The sequence below is a fragment of the Cyanistes caeruleus genome, chromosome 2 (genome assembly GCF_971803275.1).
Source record: "Cyanistes caeruleus chromosome 2, bCyaCae1.hap1.1, whole genome shotgun sequence".
In the NCBI taxonomy this organism is placed as follows: Eukaryota; Metazoa; Chordata; class Aves; order Passeriformes; family Paridae; genus Cyanistes; species Cyanistes caeruleus.
In genome coordinates this window covers 102,870,906-102,888,449 of record NC_141702.1, presented here as the reverse complement: position 1 = coordinate 102,888,449, position 17,544 = coordinate 102,870,906, and the positions used below count along the sequence as shown (strand labels likewise).

At 40.1% G+C, this 17,544-nt stretch overlaps 3 protein-coding genes across 5 annotated transcripts in view; 2 read left to right on the top strand and 1 right to left on the bottom strand.

The window, feature by feature from the left end:
- The window catches only part of WDR26 (WD repeat domain 26), a 32,197-nt gene extending 26,807 nt beyond the window's left edge, over positions 1 to 5,390 (top strand). Inside the window, exon 14 of the mRNA XM_086878858.1 lies at positions 443 to 5,390. Within this exon, the coding sequence (XP_086734984.1) occupies positions 443 to 468 (26 nt within the window). The 3' untranslated portion in view covers positions 469 to 5,390. The remainder of the gene's footprint in view (positions 1 to 442) is intronic.
- A 4,031-nt stretch (positions 5,391 to 9,421) lies between these two features.
- Positions 9,422 to 16,662, bottom strand: CNIH4 (cornichon family member 4). The gene is made up of 5 exons (XM_086878861.1): positions 16,545 to 16,662; positions 15,195 to 15,263; positions 14,294 to 14,406; positions 10,209 to 10,349; positions 9,422 to 9,620 (listed from the first exon to the last, which is right to left on the bottom strand). Exons 1-5 carry the CDS (start codon positions 16,611 to 16,613, stop codon positions 9,593 to 9,595), a joined length of 420 nt encoding a protein of 139 aa, XP_086734987.1. The 5' UTR covers positions 16,614 to 16,662; the 3' UTR covers positions 9,422 to 9,592.
- Positions 16,663 to 17,544, top strand: part of NVL (nuclear VCP like) — a 37,988-nt gene continuing 37,106 nt past the window's right edge. For 2 of the 3 annotated variants that reach the window (XM_023922904.2, XM_086878856.1), the window contains exon 1: positions 16,663 to 16,792. In XM_023922904.2, coding sequence (XP_023778672.2) covers positions 16,736 to 16,792 — 57 coding nt within the window. In that variant the 5' untranslated portion in view covers positions 16,663 to 16,735. The remainder of the gene's footprint in view (positions 16,793 to 17,544) is intronic. The other variant, XM_086878857.1, reaches the window with a different exon arrangement.

The window sequence follows — 17,544 nt, the reverse complement described above, 5'->3', positions numbered from 1 at the left end:
TCCTCCAGAAAATGAACCAGTAAGTGCCATCAAAACCAACCAACCTCAAATGGATTTCTCACAGCAGTGCTTTCGCAAGAGATGTAGGTGCATGGAATAATACCTAACCACTTAGGAATCCTAAATGGGGTGACAAGACAGCTCTGTAATTAGCACACTCCCCATGAAGTTGTATGTAAATGCGTGTTACATCGTTTTGGACCAGATGCTTTTTGAGTACCCACACCTAACATGCTAAAATAATATCTAGATTATTATGAATAATTTTATCTAAAATAAGTAATTTTAAGCATGGAATTTAGCTACAATATAAGATCCATTAACTAGTGCATGTTCAGTTAAAATTTATGTAAATACACTGTATTCATTATGATAGAAATATGAACTGTTGCTAAGATCTTCAAGCTGTGATTTCTTTTTCTCTGTTTTTGTTTTTGCTCAGAGGAATGCAGTAGCATGGATAGTTGATGGCGAATTTGGAGCAGACGACTTCAGTTTAACTTAATTAGTCGTATTTTAAATGGCTTGGGATTTGGTGCAAACAAACATGATTGATAGCTGGACAGACATGCTCGTCATGAAAAAGAACCATTTCTGAAGCCCGGTTGGGGCCAAACATTTACCACCTTTGCTTCATAGTAACCAGTTGAGATGAAGCACGTCTTTAGAACTTTGTTGGACACCGTGTTGAAATTACCCCCCCATCGGTTGTGAAGAACTGTGCTACATTCAGGCTAACCATTGAACTCAGTATATATATTTTTCCCTCCTGCCTTTTTGTCTGGCAGGCTACTGTTCTTGTTGCTCTTCTGTGTAATGAAGTTTAAATGCTTGTTTGGAACACTTTATTTAACAGTTTAGAAGGCTTGATAGAAAGAGTGCTTTAGTCTGAAGAGTATACATTGGATAGGAAAGTATTTCCTTCTCTTGTTTCTCAAGTCTCTCTCCGCCTTACTTAGCTTGAGATCTTTGCAGCTTGGTTCATGGATTCTAGCCTTGCCCGTTGCGCAGTATATCTATCAATTGAGAGGATAAACCAATGAACTATGTCAAAAGCACTCTCAGTATCACATTTGACAAAAAGTTTTGTACTTTTCACATAGCTCGTTGCCCTGCAAAGGGGTTAACAGCACAATTTTTTAAAAATAAATTATTTATAGGATTAAAATGACTTCATTTGTATACATTTGGAATTAAAACAATGCAAGAAGTGTTGTGAAACACGGTATCACTGATGCTTTTCTGGAGTGTCCTGAGACCGAATCAAAAGCAGTGGCTGGAAGGAGATTTATGTAGGCAGTAAAGCTTGTTTCAGATGGAGGAATTCCCTGTCCATCTTAACAGATAAACTGTATTAGTTAGAAAAAAAAAAAAGCATTCAGACTGCACCACCAGTCTCAGAGTTGAAACAAGAAGAGGTCTTTTTTGGTTTTTTTCATTACATAAATATATGCAACAATGCTGGTGTAAAAAGTAGATTACACTTTGAGGGAAGAATGTGTTGAAAGAGTCCTTTCTTCACAAAGTCAACACTTTGTATAAGTAATTTACGTACAAATCATAATTAAACACTTGTATTATGATGGAAATTTTTTCTTTATTTGATAAACAAGGGTGGACAGATTTTGTTGTTGAGAATATACTTTTAAGTTTGCAGATTTAAATGCCTCTCCCAGACGTTATTGCAAGCTGGTGCCGTGAACATCTTGACACATCTAGGAGTAGTTCCACTAATGTCCCGTGTTAAGAAAAAACAAAGACTTTTATAATTTAAATATTTATTCTTTTTGACATAAACAGATTGCCTGGCATCTCTGTGCTTCTGCACTACACACAAATCCATTATGAGATGGCACTGGATTCCCTTTTGCCACCTTGGGTGGAAAGGTAGTGTTGGTACTGCTGCAAAGTAAAGAAGGAGCAGGGAAGGTCATGCCACCAGGAGTCACTTGAGCAGAAGTGTGGACTTCATCCTTTCATGAGATAATGATTTAGAGTCCTTATTAGTTATGTGTGGAAGAAGGGTGGGGGAAGGTTTGCTGGAGTTCCTGGGAAGAGAGGTATAGCCACTTTGATGAATGGGAGTGTGGTGTTTCCCAGAAAAACAAAGGTTAGCAGGTTAGATTTTTTTCTTCTTTTAGATTCCAGCCATCCGGTGGTGTGTGTTTGTCTTGCCTTGCGTGCAGACTTTAAGCATGAGCTAAGATTCTGGTACTGTGGTTGAGACCAGCCCCGAATCTGACATATGAGTCTTCTAATACCTCCAAAACCAGGTAGGAACTTAATGTTCAGCCTTAAAACTAAGGTGAATTCTTTGATAGCAATTACTGCTTCACAGCACTGAGAATACATGTGTAAACTTAAGATTATACATCCATTCCTTCTTCCTTTAATCACTTCTGGAGGAAGCTTTTTCTTTCCCTTCTTAGTTCAGACAGTGTAAGGTGAGTCAGGTCTGGCCTTAATGTTGCAGGAAAACAGAAAAGTTCCCATGGTCAAATTTGAGTAAGCTAAACCTTGGGGTTTTAGGAAATTAATTCCTAAATTGTAATCAGTAAATTGTAAAAGTGTTTTACATGTTCAAAACATGGTATAATTCATAAGCAATGCCAGCATGTGAACCTTTGGAAGTTACTCTAGTATCGTTTTACTCTGGAGCTTAAGTTTTCAAGCCAAACATTATTTAGGAAGAGTAAGGAAAATAATGGTTTTGATGTCTCATACAATGGTCTGTCACTATGTACTCATGGAAATAAAGTGGGAGCTTTAGGCAGGTGGTGAAGGTTGGATCAAATCTCAAGTGTAGACTTAGTCTCATATGCACTTCAGGCATTTCTAATGTGGAGGCCATGACTAACCAGAGTGAGACTCCTTCCCTGGTACAGCTGGGGCGGTGCGTGGGCTGATGCCTGCTATCCACGGCAGTGCAATTAGGAATTTAAACCTAACATAGGACTGCTGCCAAAATACTGCCCCTCTCTGCTGGACTTGGTTTGTCCCTCTGAAGGACACTTGAGATATTCAGAAGCTGAGTTAGGGAGAAGCAGGTGTGGGATCTCTCTCCCTTAGTGTCCTGGTGCAGCCATGCCATGTAAAGGCAAGCTCCAAGCAGGTGGCACTGCTTCCAATGTCTCAGTGACAGCCTGTTTGCATCTCGTGGGCCATGAGCAGGCAGGACAGAAAGGTGAGATTAATCTTCATTTTGCCACACTACTCAGTCCCACAGCAGCTGCCATTAGAGATGTAGCAATGAGAACCATCCCAACCTGGAGATGAAAGAGCAACCTAAACTATTTCCAACACATTGGATATTCATACTATGTGGATTGAAAAGTACCAATACTTTTTGTGCACAGACAATAAAATGAGACTGGGGTGGGGTGGGGGGGGTGGAAACCCAAATCAGTTTGCTCATTTGTAGCATGTTGATTTCCATGTGCTTAAAAATGTTTATAGGCTGGAGTGTAAGGCTGGAACAAGTACACACCCACAATAAATAACTGTATTTCCAGTCAGCAGGCCCATGGTTTTAGAAAAAAATACTGTGTGTACTCATTTTCTAACTTTCTCTGGTCACCTGTTGGCTTCAAATATTCACAGTAGCCCCAGGTTATTATCAAGGCAGATCTCAAAAAAAAAAAAATGCTGAAGCATTTTATTATCTGAATGTTCTTTAGCTGTTCAGGTAAGTAATTTTCAAGGCACAATGGAACACAAAAGGGAAAATGGTAGCTCTGTTCATGTTTTGGAGGGGAGGGAAGTGGGGGGAATGACACCTTTGTTTTTAAATTCCCTCTGTCTTTTCTAAAGTTCTCCAACTTTAAAGTTAACTTCTCTTTATGATTGGAGCAAAGATGCAAGCTAGAAATCTGCCCAGATCTTGCCAGTTACTTCTCAACTTGGCTTCAACCAGGTAATGTTTAATAAAAACTCTTGTCTGCTGTTGGGAGTTGGTGTCTAGTTGTGTATTTTTACACTGCTAAATGATACTCCCACCCAAAATCAGTTGTAAAGGCTTCCTTACCAGGAGGCCAGGACTCACACAATTAGCTGTAGCTCAAGGGGATATGCTGTTAGATCCAAATGGGGAGGGAGGTAGAGAAAAAAGAATTGACATAAGAAGCAGGATTTACTGACCAACAAACAAACTACTGTAACTCAAGGGGGAGGAGGAAAAATGCACTTTCAATAGTTTGTCCATATTTTTAGCTACAAAATACACTTGTATCTATTTCTTTTTGAGACGACTATTACAAGGAACACCCATCCCATAAATGGTCTCCTTTTGCCTTCCTCCTGTCTTTTCCACATTGGCTTGAGTCCATTTTCAGCTGCCATACTTGATTTCTAAAAACTGCTACTTTTAACGATGTCTAGAAAGCAAAATCATTAACTATGACACTTTTTTTAAACAGGGTGGACTTAATTGAAGTGTGCAGTGTTGAAACTACTGCTGCAGTAGCTGCCTCTAGTTGAAATAAACTGTAGCCAAGTTTTCTGTCTATTCATCCAGATAATCTGGATTCAGTAAAACATCTGTGAGAGTGTTCCTCCCATCTGGTATGAGTGTGTGCGTGCATGTGTTCCATGAACAGACAGAGAACCAAATGTTCTAGGTACTTGTCATGTTTTATTGCATACTTTTAAGTAGTGTGTATGTGAAGTGTCCTTTGACCAGAAGGTTTTGGTTAATATCAGTATATTTTTATAAATTTGAAATTCATTGTGCCCCATCTTTTTTCATAAACATTTTTCATTCTTAGGGTATATGTGCTAGATTTGAAACTTAACATTTTTAGGCACAGATGGAAAAAGTTATTGGCTCCTTGAAAACATATGGGACAAAATGGATCCTCAAAGCATGTATGTACTTACAAACCAAGCTGTAGAGATCACGAAAAGAACTTTATTGTTGATCTCAAGATTTCTAAATTGTCAAGATTTATATGGAGTTGTGGTGGAACTAGTTAACACTTAGAGCTTTTGGTATGTAATGACTATTTGCTATGGACTGATATTAAATGTTTCAAAGGATTGCGTTCTTAAACTTTCTGGATTTTTGTTACTCTCCTCAGATATTATTAAGTAGTTAAAAATTTCTTTGCTATATTACATTAAAAACATAAGAACTTTGGGTCTCGTATTTATTTTCACTTGTTTTACTAATTATTTACAGAACACCGTTTTAACTTTTTTATTTTATAAATGTGTAGTATTTTAAACATATCTTTAAAAATTGTTCAATTGGAACTACATTAACTTCTGATTTGTTTTTATTAGGATTTTTAAAAAAAAAAAATACACTTTTTCCATGTTGGTGCACAGCACTTAAGAGAAATGTTTGTATTCCCTTTCTTTCAATTCAATAAACAATAAATAACTGGAATGAATAGTTCTTAGTTTCCCTAACTTCACTTACATGACTGACTTGGATGTTAATTTCTTGATCATTAATTATAGATTTCTTCAATAGTATTTCACGTCCTAGCTAGGAAAATTAATTTGTGGCAGCGCAGCTGCAGCAGAGCCACTCAGTGCTGTGATCAGGCTCTCCAGGCTCTGCTGTCTGGCTCTAATCCACCTCACCCTCTTGTTTGTGCTGTACTTCAGCGCTCGACTTGCCGTGTCCCAGGCTCTGCTTATCTCACTTGCTCAACGTCTGCTCCCTTGAGGCTCTGTGAAATCAATCATTCCTTAATGCTGCAGCTTGCTTAAATACCAGACTCTGGTTGCTGTAGGTGATCTGTGAGTTTTATGGGGTTTTTTGATACTTTGTAGTAAGAAGGTGCTCCTAAAGTACTTGGATCTCCTGCCTTCATGCTCCCTCTAACTTGACCCCATGTTCTTACCCCTCCTCTCTGTGCCTTAAACCAGACCCTCATCTTTGTCCTGTATTTTTATTCAGCTTTATATATTTTTATAGCTTATGTTGTGTTAAAAAGTTGTACCTGAATTTCCACTCCCTGTAGCTTTTCCAAACTCAAACCTTTTGCTGATGTGCATTCAATTTTTGAACTCTTTTAACTTACATATTGATTAGAAGAAGTCTTCACTCCCTCTGGCAGCACCTTTGCATGAACTTTGGTCTCTCCCTTACAGTTTAGGCAGTATATAGATAATTATGGCTTAAATGCAGCTGCCAAGAGAAAGGATGTGCTGTACTCCTCTGCGTGTCCTCCTTTGTGCTACTTCCCTTGGTTGCTGGTATTTGCAGGAGGGTTCTTGGGTTGCAGACCCATTTCAGCCATAAATTACTCACACAGCAGATGAAGGAGAAGCCCAGCCAAAAAAGCTGTGCTTCATCTGCCCTCCTGTCTGCCTTTAATGGGTCAGCAGAGTGCAAGAGAAACAGGTTATCTGTATTCTGTGGGCCTGGGACTTTTCAGCATTTGTAAGATTTAAGTCCTGTGGGTTTGGGTTGTTTATTTTCCTAATGTGTTTTTTGGGTTTTTGTTTGTTTTTTAAAATCATTCTGATTATTTAAAAGAAATTCCATAAGGCACCTGAGAGTAGGTATGCATTTCTTAATTAGCTTAAATCCAGTCTCTGCCTGAGGAGAGCCCTTCCTTACACCTTGTCCTGTGCTCTCTGTGCTGCCCAGTCACCACCCTGTGTGTCTTGCATGTGCCAAGGCTGTCACCTCATCCCAGAAGGATAGCAGTGCCAGTTGTGTCCTCATTTTTAAAGATCTGTAAAGCTCTGAAGGGTAACCACTGAGGCTTGTATGCCTCTGTTTCTGCCAAAACTGAGGTGGTGGCTGTACTGATAACTGCATGGTGGTTCGTAATATATAGACCACATTTTCCTACTGCTACTTCCACTGTCCATCATACCCTATACTTAAAGGCATAAATGGTCTTTTGGCACTTGTATGAAAATACTAGAGAGCTCCTTGTGAGAAGAAAGAATTAGAATAAAGCTCTAACACTCCTGAACAGATAAAGATTTGCCTTTTTGGGCTTATCAGGGTTTCTGGTTGATTGTTAACCTACATGTAAAATTGTTCATAAGACTACTGGTCAGATCACCAATTTACCATGTTCCATAATACAAAACTACGTTAGAAAACCAAGCCAGTCATTTACTAGATTGGGGAAGCAAGTATATTCTTTAAAAAACAGGCTCAATAACCAACATTCTGTAACTAAAGATTAATTAGAGGGAAAAATGCAGTTCTACACACTTTTACTAACCCCCAAATTCTTAACTGTTGTGTAATCTCTGAAAACTGATGCAGGGATGATCATGCTTGCAAGCTGGCCAGGCTGTAGATTGTGGGTGAGGAAAAGGGCTCAGTAACATCAGTTAAATTGGAATCCATGTGGGATTTTGATTTATTTTTACTGATTAGGAGTTTTCAGTCAATCATAGCTAATGGCTCCTCACAAAGTTATATCACAAAGATACCTCAAGTCCAAAGGGAAATAGTCTGAGTGACTAAGAAGGAATCTGTATTTGACCTCACAGCAACTTATAGTGATAGTGAAATTATTTTTTTTAAAAATCAGTCACAGGTTTCTAATTCTCCTGAGTTCTGTGTGATAAGCTTGGGTTTAAATTACCCTGTTCTCTGTGGGAAAATAGAGGGTTTTTTTTATTTTTACCATCATTAACGTTTCTGTGCTCTGTGGGTCTCCCAGGAGTGACATAACTGCAGCACCCCTATTTCTAGCTAATTAATCATGTTTTTAGCTGTTACACATCCTATTTTTTTTCTGTAGCTGACAATGACCTCTGAAGATCTCTGTTGAAGCAGGCACTAACCTCATACAGTAAAGAAGGCTTCAACATTACCAGTGTAATTATTCAGCAGAATTGTAGTCTCTGAAATCTGCTGGTGAGGTTTTTGCAATTCTTATTATCTGTTGTTGGATATAAATGAACAGGGAACTTATTCATGTTTTTAGAATAGGATATCAAGCTGCTAGTTTAAGTACTGGTCTTAAAATTAAATGAGGTTAATGCTCATGTTTCTCAGTGTGAAACAAGTTTAGTGAAACGTATTGACTGTCAGCAGTACCTTAAGGACCTAACTTGGGCCTTTTCTTCTAATGCCAAAAATATTTGTAGTAGGTTTTTTTTCCATATACAAATAAGATCATTTAATTGCCTACCATAATCTGCTAAAAAAGTTGCTGACTTTCTACTCTTGAAGTTTCATTTGCTTTCCTTTCTCCAGACCTACCTTCTCCCTGGGTTTTGGCTTTATAGGACAGTGCTTTTTATAGTTTGATGTTCTGCTGTCAGGTAGTCAGTGCCATCCAGCTGGGGTAGCTGTTTCCTTAGTTATTTTTTTAATGAAAACAATTTTCAGCAGTTTTTCATCTTTAACACAGCTGAACTCAGACACCATGCATCAAAACTTTAAAGCCAGACTTCTCCTAGAACAAACACTGAACACAAAGTATCTACAGCAATAAAGCATCAGTGTTGCATTTTCATGGTTAGCCCTGAAAACAATTGTTAACTCCACCTGTACACTAAAACCCAAATACTTAAGAAGAAAAAGTTCATAAATTTTTGGATGTAATTACAGAAGTGTATTTTTTAAGTGTTTTAATTGATGTGTTTGTTTCAAGAGACCTTTTTGCAAGCACATATAAAAGACTTAGACAGTTTTTTGGACAGTGAGGGTACAAACTCAGGTTTATACACTTATTACCGATGCAAGAGCTGTACAGAAAGAACTTGCTGGTATCACTGAAGCAGTCACATCAGAATTGGAGTAAGTGGGATTATGGGTTACCAGACCTTTTCCCTGAGCTAGACAACCTCTTGTTTCACCCTACTAGCTGTGCCAACAGCAGGTTCAGGGAATAGCAACTGCAGATAGTCTTCTGCTCTGTAACCAACTCCACCCCAGTGCCATATGATCTTTATCTGGATGTCCATGATGTACTTCAATGACAAAACAGGAGTTGAATGGAAAAAGCAAGTATGAATCATGTTTCTTGTTTATCTGCACTCTTACACACAAGTGTCATGTCCACCAAAGGGATCTTAATCCATCCAAAAGCAAGGCTTCATATACATTGCTGCAGGGGCGTGGGGAAAGGGAGGAAAATGTAACTTGTATTCCATTGATTTTTGTCTGGAAAGAATACCAACACAAAGATGCAGGCTGTGTTCCTGTTCCACTTTGAAATCTGTTCCAAGTGTTCCTTCAAATTAGGTTCTGATAGGACAGCTTGGCAGCCAGTCTCATCCTGACACCTCTCAGCAAGAATCAGGTATCATTGCTGCACTTAAATGTGTTCTGGAACTACTGTCATTACCAGCTCATGGTGCTGAAACAAGTTTCCCTGATTACCATTTAATTCTTACGAGGGCACTTCTGTAAGCAAGGATTTCATCTTACAGAAACAGCAGCTCCAGCAGTTTGGCTTGTAAAGGAACAAAAACAACTGCTACACAGATCCAATGTCTTTTGAAAATACTTTATGTTAAAAATACAGAAAAATATTTCTTGTTCAAAGAGGAAAAATATACTGCATGACGACACTGATCTAGGTGTGTTCGGGAGGTGTCTGTGGCTCCACCAGTCACTGGAGTGATGACCCAATTTGGCAGCTAATGGTTCTCTTTCGACTTCTCAATCATTTATCAAAGCCAGAATCATACTGTGACAAAACAGAAAACATGATACCAGTGGATTACTGAAGCTTGTGCAAGCAGGAGCAGCTCTCACTGTCACAGGAGAGCTGCACTAAAAGAACCTGAAATAGAAAGTCAAGGCATCCCTGCTGTGTGCTTTGCTTAGGAAGACAAGGCTGCAGAAGAAATAGTGCAGCAGAGAACAGCAGCTCTGCCACCTTGGAATAAGTGGCCTTATCATAGAACAAATCTATTTGTAATTCAGCCAGATCAACTTCATTTTTTAAAAACAGAACTTGTAAAATAAACTTGGTCCTCAAGAGTATTTCCTTTCTAAACAGGCCATTTACTGTAGTTGCTGAAAGCATATAACTCTTTACATTGTACTTGTGGTTTTGAGATTAAGGAATAGCCTGAGTTTCCAAACAGTGTTTGATCAAAATGAATAATGGCATATAATGAGCCCAGAGATAGTTGTCAAAATATATTACTGAGGCTTGGCAGGATGCAAAAAGCTAAGACATGAATACCAGCAATTTCACAGTGGAATAGAAGAGATAAAAATAGCTGGCAGAAAATCCCTTTGTTTCTTGGGAGCAATTTTTGAAACTAACCTGTAAAGGTACATGAAGAAACAGAGCAGATGAAAGCCCAGCTTAATCATGGCTTCTTTCATGTGTGATTTCAGTTGTCCTCGGTTATGGATCTCTGTGGGATCAAATACTCCCATGTTTCCACTTGGCACCATAATGTACCTGAAAGTTAAGGAATAAAAAAAACAAAACTAACAAACCCTGAAAATGTAATCACTGAAACACTAGGGAGTGTCAGGGCAAGAGGCAGGGGAAAGCTTGCCAAGAAGGGACTTTCATCTGAAGAGCTGTTTCACAATTCAAGGTAAGGGAGTTCTGGATATTGCAGCTATCTACAACCCACAAATAATAAGAGAACAAGAAGTACTAAAAGCATCAGCCCAACTTCCCATGTATAAATGAGATTCCAGGTAATAGCCAATTCCAGTTAATTTTAATTGCTGTTCACAGTTAGTTGCTGTCATGGGGAAAACGCCCACCCACAGTGTAAAGATGCATTAGATGAAAGGGACTGGAAAGAACCTAATTTAACTAAGAATCAATAATTTGTTTAGCAAAAAACCTCACAGAAATTCACAAACTCCAGTGGTTCACAATGAGATGGCATAAGCCAAGGCAAAGGATCTGTGCTGTTACTCCTGCCCTTGTCACAGCCATCCTGGGACACCTCAGCACAGACACTGAGGCCGACAGGATGAGTCAGGCAGAACTGAAGATGTCAAGTTCTGCTGTCCGAACCCACATGAGAACAAAAGCTGAGTGAAGCCAAGCAGAACATAAACCAAAGAAGCATAAAACCAGCAAACCACATGTTGATGTCCTGTGACAATTGAGCCAGCAGCATGTTTTCTTGTCGAAGAATTTCTTGAGGGAGCGCATTAAGTTCTCACTCTAGCTGAGCTCAGGCTAGAATATCACTTCCCTAAGATACTACACAGGCTCTACCTTCCTGGAATCAAACTCTTTCTATACAAAAATTTATCTCTGTCTTAAAGCTGGAGCAGAAACATGGTCTCAGAACAGAACACTTGGTCAGTTTTCTTAATTTACTCCATTGGCATCACTTGTAGTCCAAAAGGCACTTCCCCACATCTTATAACATTTATTTCCATAACAGGAAGGGAAGGAAAGGGAACAAGCAACAGGGAGGTTTTCTAGCAACAGGACATTGGGAAAGAAAAAGTTCACCCCACAGTAATTGCCTGTCACAGAGGCACTGAAAAGCACTGCAGTATATTTGACTAATACCAAAGACAGTTGTGTCTCATTAAAAATAGCTCATGTTAAATAATATCAGTTTGAAATTCTCTTCTAAATTTGAGGTTTTGAATGGTTTTTCTGTTTTTAGTGTTGTAACACAAATTATTGTCCATTTCCTGGGAATGTAACACATTTTATTGGAATAATGTTTCCTGTACCAATTTATCCTAGAAAGAGAATGCAAAATTTTCTTACATGTCTGGGATATGAGTGCCATAAAGACAGCATGCATTAATTTTGCTTTTTTCAAAAATGGTGACACTTAAATGATGCAACTTAATTGCATAAGCTGAGGCATTTCTTCCAAGAGGCCCACAAGGCAGGATAGCCTATATTCTATATCTAAGGAACTGAGCCATGGATACAATGCTGCTGGATGCTGACAAACCCAGCTCAAGCCAGCTGTCATCCTCCACACAGCAAAAAAACTTCTGCAGCAAACAAGTAAACTGTCAGCTTTAATAAATATACACATTAGTGCCTCCAGGATTTCAATTCAGTGGAAGCTGCTACCACAGCAACAGGACACTTCCCTCTAGATTTCCCAATTTTTAAAGGGATGTAGAAGTTCTGACCAGAATTTTTAGTGAATCGTAAAGATTTAATTTTTTTAAAATTTTTTTTTACTCTTTCAGTTTTATCTTCTTACAGACATGGCAAGAATCATCATTTGGACCTGTTCTCTTAAGGAGATCTATATAACAAAGAAGGAGAAAAAAAAAGCTGAATGCTTCCTTTTTTTTTAAAGTTTTAAAACAAGGAGAATGTAAGACAAAACTGTCTCACTGGGGACACTAAAAAATTAATCAGAAAAAAATTAAATACCATGTGAGTGTGCTAAACAATAAGGACCAGAAGGTTGTTAAGATAAACATATTGCAAATTTGGAAGTCTCTCTTGATATGTTTTTGACTAATTTATCCTTCCCAGGATTTGTTTCTGATACCCTTCCTGCACAAACCCTCTCTTCTCTCACTAAAATCCTTGAGAGAATTACTAAATTAAGCCAGTATTACCTGTAGCTGCTATGTAGTCAATTTGATTAAGGAGGTTTTAAAGTGAATAAGGGGAATCCTACCTTTTCCTTTATCACTTACAGTGCAAAGCAGGGACTTCTTCAGTCTCAACTGAATTATTTTGCTTCTGTATTTCTGACATAAATTTCCCCTCTTTTACTTTGAACCCATTACTCCTTGTGCTATCAATACAGTTCCTAATGAGCTGAAAATGCTAAACCCCACACTTGCTTTTGCAAGCCTCCAACTCCGGATAAACTCCTCAATCCACAGAAATAAGGGAGGATTAGTGATACAGGCCTAATATTACGACTTACTGCCTACACTGCACATCTAAAATTAAGGAAACAATCCTGGATTTTAGGATATTCAGAATATTTATGCTATGTAGGACATATATAAAATGAGAGCTGTCAATACAAAAGAGTAATCAAAGCTTACTGCCTAATGTGTAGAAATAGAAATAATGCCACTTTTAAACTCCCTCTGACCAGTTTTAGAAGGGAAAGCAAGTGGCTACGCTAAAAACTAACTTAAGTTATGAAAATGAAAATGAAGCAGCAAAGTGTAACCAGCACAAGAAATTTTGACAGCTCCAAAGAAAACGTGTTGTCTGTGGTGTCTCAGCCTTGCCTGAACGATACATCAAATCCTAAGCTTGCCAGCAGACCCCAAACCAAATATTGGTCACTATAGGTACATAGGGAGGGGCAAACAAAACCAGGCAAAACCATGCCCTATGTGTGTGTATTTAGGCAACATTTATTTATTAAGCATAAAGTTATACTGTCTCATGTTTCTCCAGCTTAGAAACACTTGAAGGCTTTGCTGGCAGTTCTGTAGAAAATAAGGGTGATATTTATCCATATTTAAATAGCACATCTATTTTGCTCAAGAGCAATCAGGTTATCAGTACAGAAATCTTCAACTTTGTTTTAATGAGAACTGTGAAACTTCTTGTTTAATTCTACCAGGAACTCAACCCATCCCTGCAAACAGCCCTGGCAGGTTCAGGCAAACAAGAATTACAGCCAGCTTTCCACACCTGTACATGTGACATTTGGGCTTTTGGGTTCCCTCAGTATAGTGACTGGAGATAATTAGTGACAAATCCACATCCAGTCTCCATCAGCCAAACACCAGGGAAGGGTCAATTCTCCACACACCAGATGATATCAGATAAAAAGAACATGGTTTAAACTGACACTCCCAGTGTTGCTACATGGAAAGCCCCACTGGTAGCTAAACTATCTGCAAGGCTGGCAACCCAGTGTACAAGGAGCAGTAACACTGACAGCTGTCCTAGGGAGAAAAGGCTGCAAACCTTCCCAAATCCAAACCTGCAGGATGAGGGGCCAAAACCAGTGCAGATGAGTGGAAGGCACAAGTCAGTAAATAAAGGAGGGTGCCACCACAGCCCAATGGTTTTACAACCATCAGCCATGCCAACCTAAGCACTTTTATGCTGATATCACTATCAAGAACAACATGAAAACATTATTAACTCTGTTTTCAGTGCTATTTCATAATCCAAATTATTCTGCTATTATTTCCTATGAATTTGGGAAAGACCCATAAATGGAGATTCCTGGGCACCAAAGAAGGCCAGGAAAGCAAGTGAAGGACAAAAGTTTCATGTCCTTTACACTGCTTGGTTTCTTGTCATTTTAATGACAAGAAGTTATGTCAGTTTGATTAATGAAGGCTATTTGCAGCTCAAGAACACACCTGAAACATCTCACCATGACGTATTATTCGTCTTTGTACTACACTTAAAGCTAAACTAGTAACAGTGCTAAGAAGAAACCCCACAATCCCTTGAGCGCTTACCTATAAATATTCCATGTGGCCACTGGCAGGTTAAGGAGGAAGATGAACCAGTGCAATGAAATAAGCATTAATACCGTGACAACTGCATGGCCAATCACCTCAGGCACCACCCACTGCAAAAGAGGGAAAGAGGAAAGAATTACACGCACAAATGTAAATTCCTTTATGGAAAAGACACCTATTTGGGATTATAATCTGATTATAACCACGTAAAATCTGAAAAACTGACATCAGAGGCATGTGGTTCCATCACAGTGTGGACAAAATAGGCATTATATATTATGAATACCTTCAGGCAGATTCTGCACAAGCAAGCATTGAGATATTGCAACAGGGGTGCTTTTTCCAAACATTACAAACATTTCTAGAGAGCAGCACAGTCTGAACACAACTATACTACACAAGCATTCATGAAAGAGAACTGAGAAAGTATACAGAGCTCATCTGAAATCGCTGCAGAGAACAGTGGGTTTAGGAATTCAGATAATTAAAACCTGCATGAACAGCCCCAGGCTTGGAACAGATAAGAAAGCTGATCAATAAAAAAACTGGTATCGTTAAATTGGGTCAGCCCCCGGCAATTACACGTTCTTGGCTTGACAGGATCCTGTACCATTCTCTCTCACATTAAGAAAAAACACATTTAAATCAAAATGAACACACACATCGAAAGGCCACATTGATTTAATGCTAAGTTTCAAGAAGATTCATTTAAAATGGTACTTTTGTGATAGAATTTGCTGAAATATGGACATCCAAAAAAAGACAAGCAGGCTGAAATAAGGGATACATGCCAATCTCAAGGCTTCTCAGATACCACTCACACCCCAGTTATCTGCAATGCTCAGATGAAGGATGTGGTTTTCTAAAACCACAGCAAATGCAAGGAAGAACAATTTACTTTATTTAGCTTGGAGCAGCACGATCTAGCATTGATGTAGTCACATTCCAGATCTGATAGTGTGATTATCTGAAGTTTGGGATAAGGAAACACTGCATGGTAATTCAGAATACACAAAGCTTTAATTTTAGTCAATAAACTAGGGAGAACCCTCTGCTCTCGGCCTTCACTGCCTAGCTCTACGTTGCTCTATCAAAGGCATATTTCAATTAGTTACAACTCACTCCTATTTTAGATAGAAGGCATGGCTATATTTTATCATCAGGCCAAGTGATTTTATTATAAACTCCCAAGGGCAACTGTTGCACAAGTGCTAAAGTTCAGTTCAGCCCTTAAAACTGACAAGGGAGGCAAACTCAGTACTTTAAGTATCAAAATGGTTACTACAACCCTTGAAACTAAAACTTAATTGGCAGGAAAAATTAATGCACTTTCAAACACCACAAAATTGTGCAGTTTTAAGCAGCAAATCGACTTTTTTTTTTTTTTCCCAACATTTAAAACAACATTGAATTAATTAATACTTTTCTATGAAATATTAGAGTAACATCATTCCTGAATGAACTTTCATACTGAAATACGAATATTCCAGACAGAAAAGTTCTCTCAAAAAAGGCTTAGGACGCACGTGTGAACCTCGCCATTCTGTCTTCTGTAGAGCTCATGGTTCTTTTCTCCAAGGAAATGAACACTGTGAGATCTTTCTCCTATTCCTAAAAGATGGGTAAAGGCTGATCACTTTTCATCGAACAACTCATCCTTCTAGGACGAATTTTTTTCGAGTGCTTTTGCTAGAAGAATTGGGTAGACCCTGAAAAATCCCTGAAAAGGATTGAAAGAATGTGAAAGCTAGCTCTCTTTTACTGAGAAAAGTAAAGAAAATAAGTCAAAGCTGCGCCTTTACACTGCAACAACGCCAGCCAGCAAACACTGCGGACCAGCCTCTAACAAAAGAACGTGGAAATCCTGATTGCCGAGGAACTCGGAGCGCCACAGCTACGAGCACACACCTAGCACAGAGCACGGCTTCCTCGCAATGAGAACACTGCTGGCCGCACTTTCTAGGCCCGAGTATCTCCCGAGCACCCCTGGCTCCCTGTGCCGCGCCCGTGTCTCCTCAGCCGCGGCCGCGCCGCCCGTGGAGCCGCAGCCCCGCGGAGCGAGCGCGCTCCGGGCGCCGAACGCGCGCCGCCGCCGCAGCCCCCGGGCCCCGCGGCCATGGCCCAGCACAGCAGCACCCCCGCCCTCAGCCCTCAGCCCACCGGCCCCGCCGGCGCCTCAGCGGGCCCGGTCCGCCCCGGTGCCCCTCCCTGCCCACGCCGCGCCCCCCACGCCGGAGGAGCAGGATACGAAGTAGACGGAGAGGAAGATGAGGGCACAGCAGTCGATCAGCGAGAAGATGAAGACCACCGACTCCATCCCGCCGCCGCGCCCGCCGCGCTCGGGCCCTCCCGGCCGCCGTAGGCACCGCCCCGCCCGGGCGGGCCCGCGCAGCGCGGCACGCTGGGAAATGGAGTTCCCTCTCAGGCGGGGTGGCGGCCATGCGGTGCCGGCCTGGCCGCGTCTCCGATCCCCGGCTGAAGCAGCGCATCAAGCAGGTACCGCCCGCCCGCCGGGACACCCTCGGCACCCCCGGTACCACCGGCACCACCGGCAGCCGGCGGGGGCTCGTGTATCCCCCTCTGGCTGAGGGGCCTTGAGCATCCGGCCCGCTCAGTAGCAGGAGAGGACCAAACCCTGGCCCCTGCCTCTGAGGGCTTTAGAAAAGCCTTAAAAAGGCTTTAGAAAAGTCTATTTGTTTATTTCATTTATTTTAATTTTCTCTATTTTTTTTCTGTCATTCTTCTGTCCTCTTTAGTAGTCCTAGTCTTGAGGCTGGCTTCACATGTAAAATGGATAGGACAAAAGAAATATACTCGAAGTATTCATATATATATAGGTATATACGTGTATGTATATACATACAGATGGTGTGTATCTCTGTGTATATATATATGCAGATATATATATATATATACACAGGTATGTGTGTGTAAATATATGTGTATAAATGCGTATGTACATGTATGTATTTGGACCTTAGTAGGACCTTCTTCACAGAAAGGGTGACTAAACATTGGAAGGAGCTGTCCAAGGAGGTGGTGGAGTCACCATCCCTGGAGGTGTTTAAGGAAAGACTGGATGTGGTACTCAGTGGACATGGTGACACAACTGGACTTGGTTGTGATCAGTCCTAGGTTGGACTTGATGATCTCAGTGCTTTTTTCCAACCTAAAAGATCCTGCAGTTCTGTGATATTGGCAAATGCTGTTTGTGTTTGGAAGTGCGTACAGTGATTTTATTGACTAGC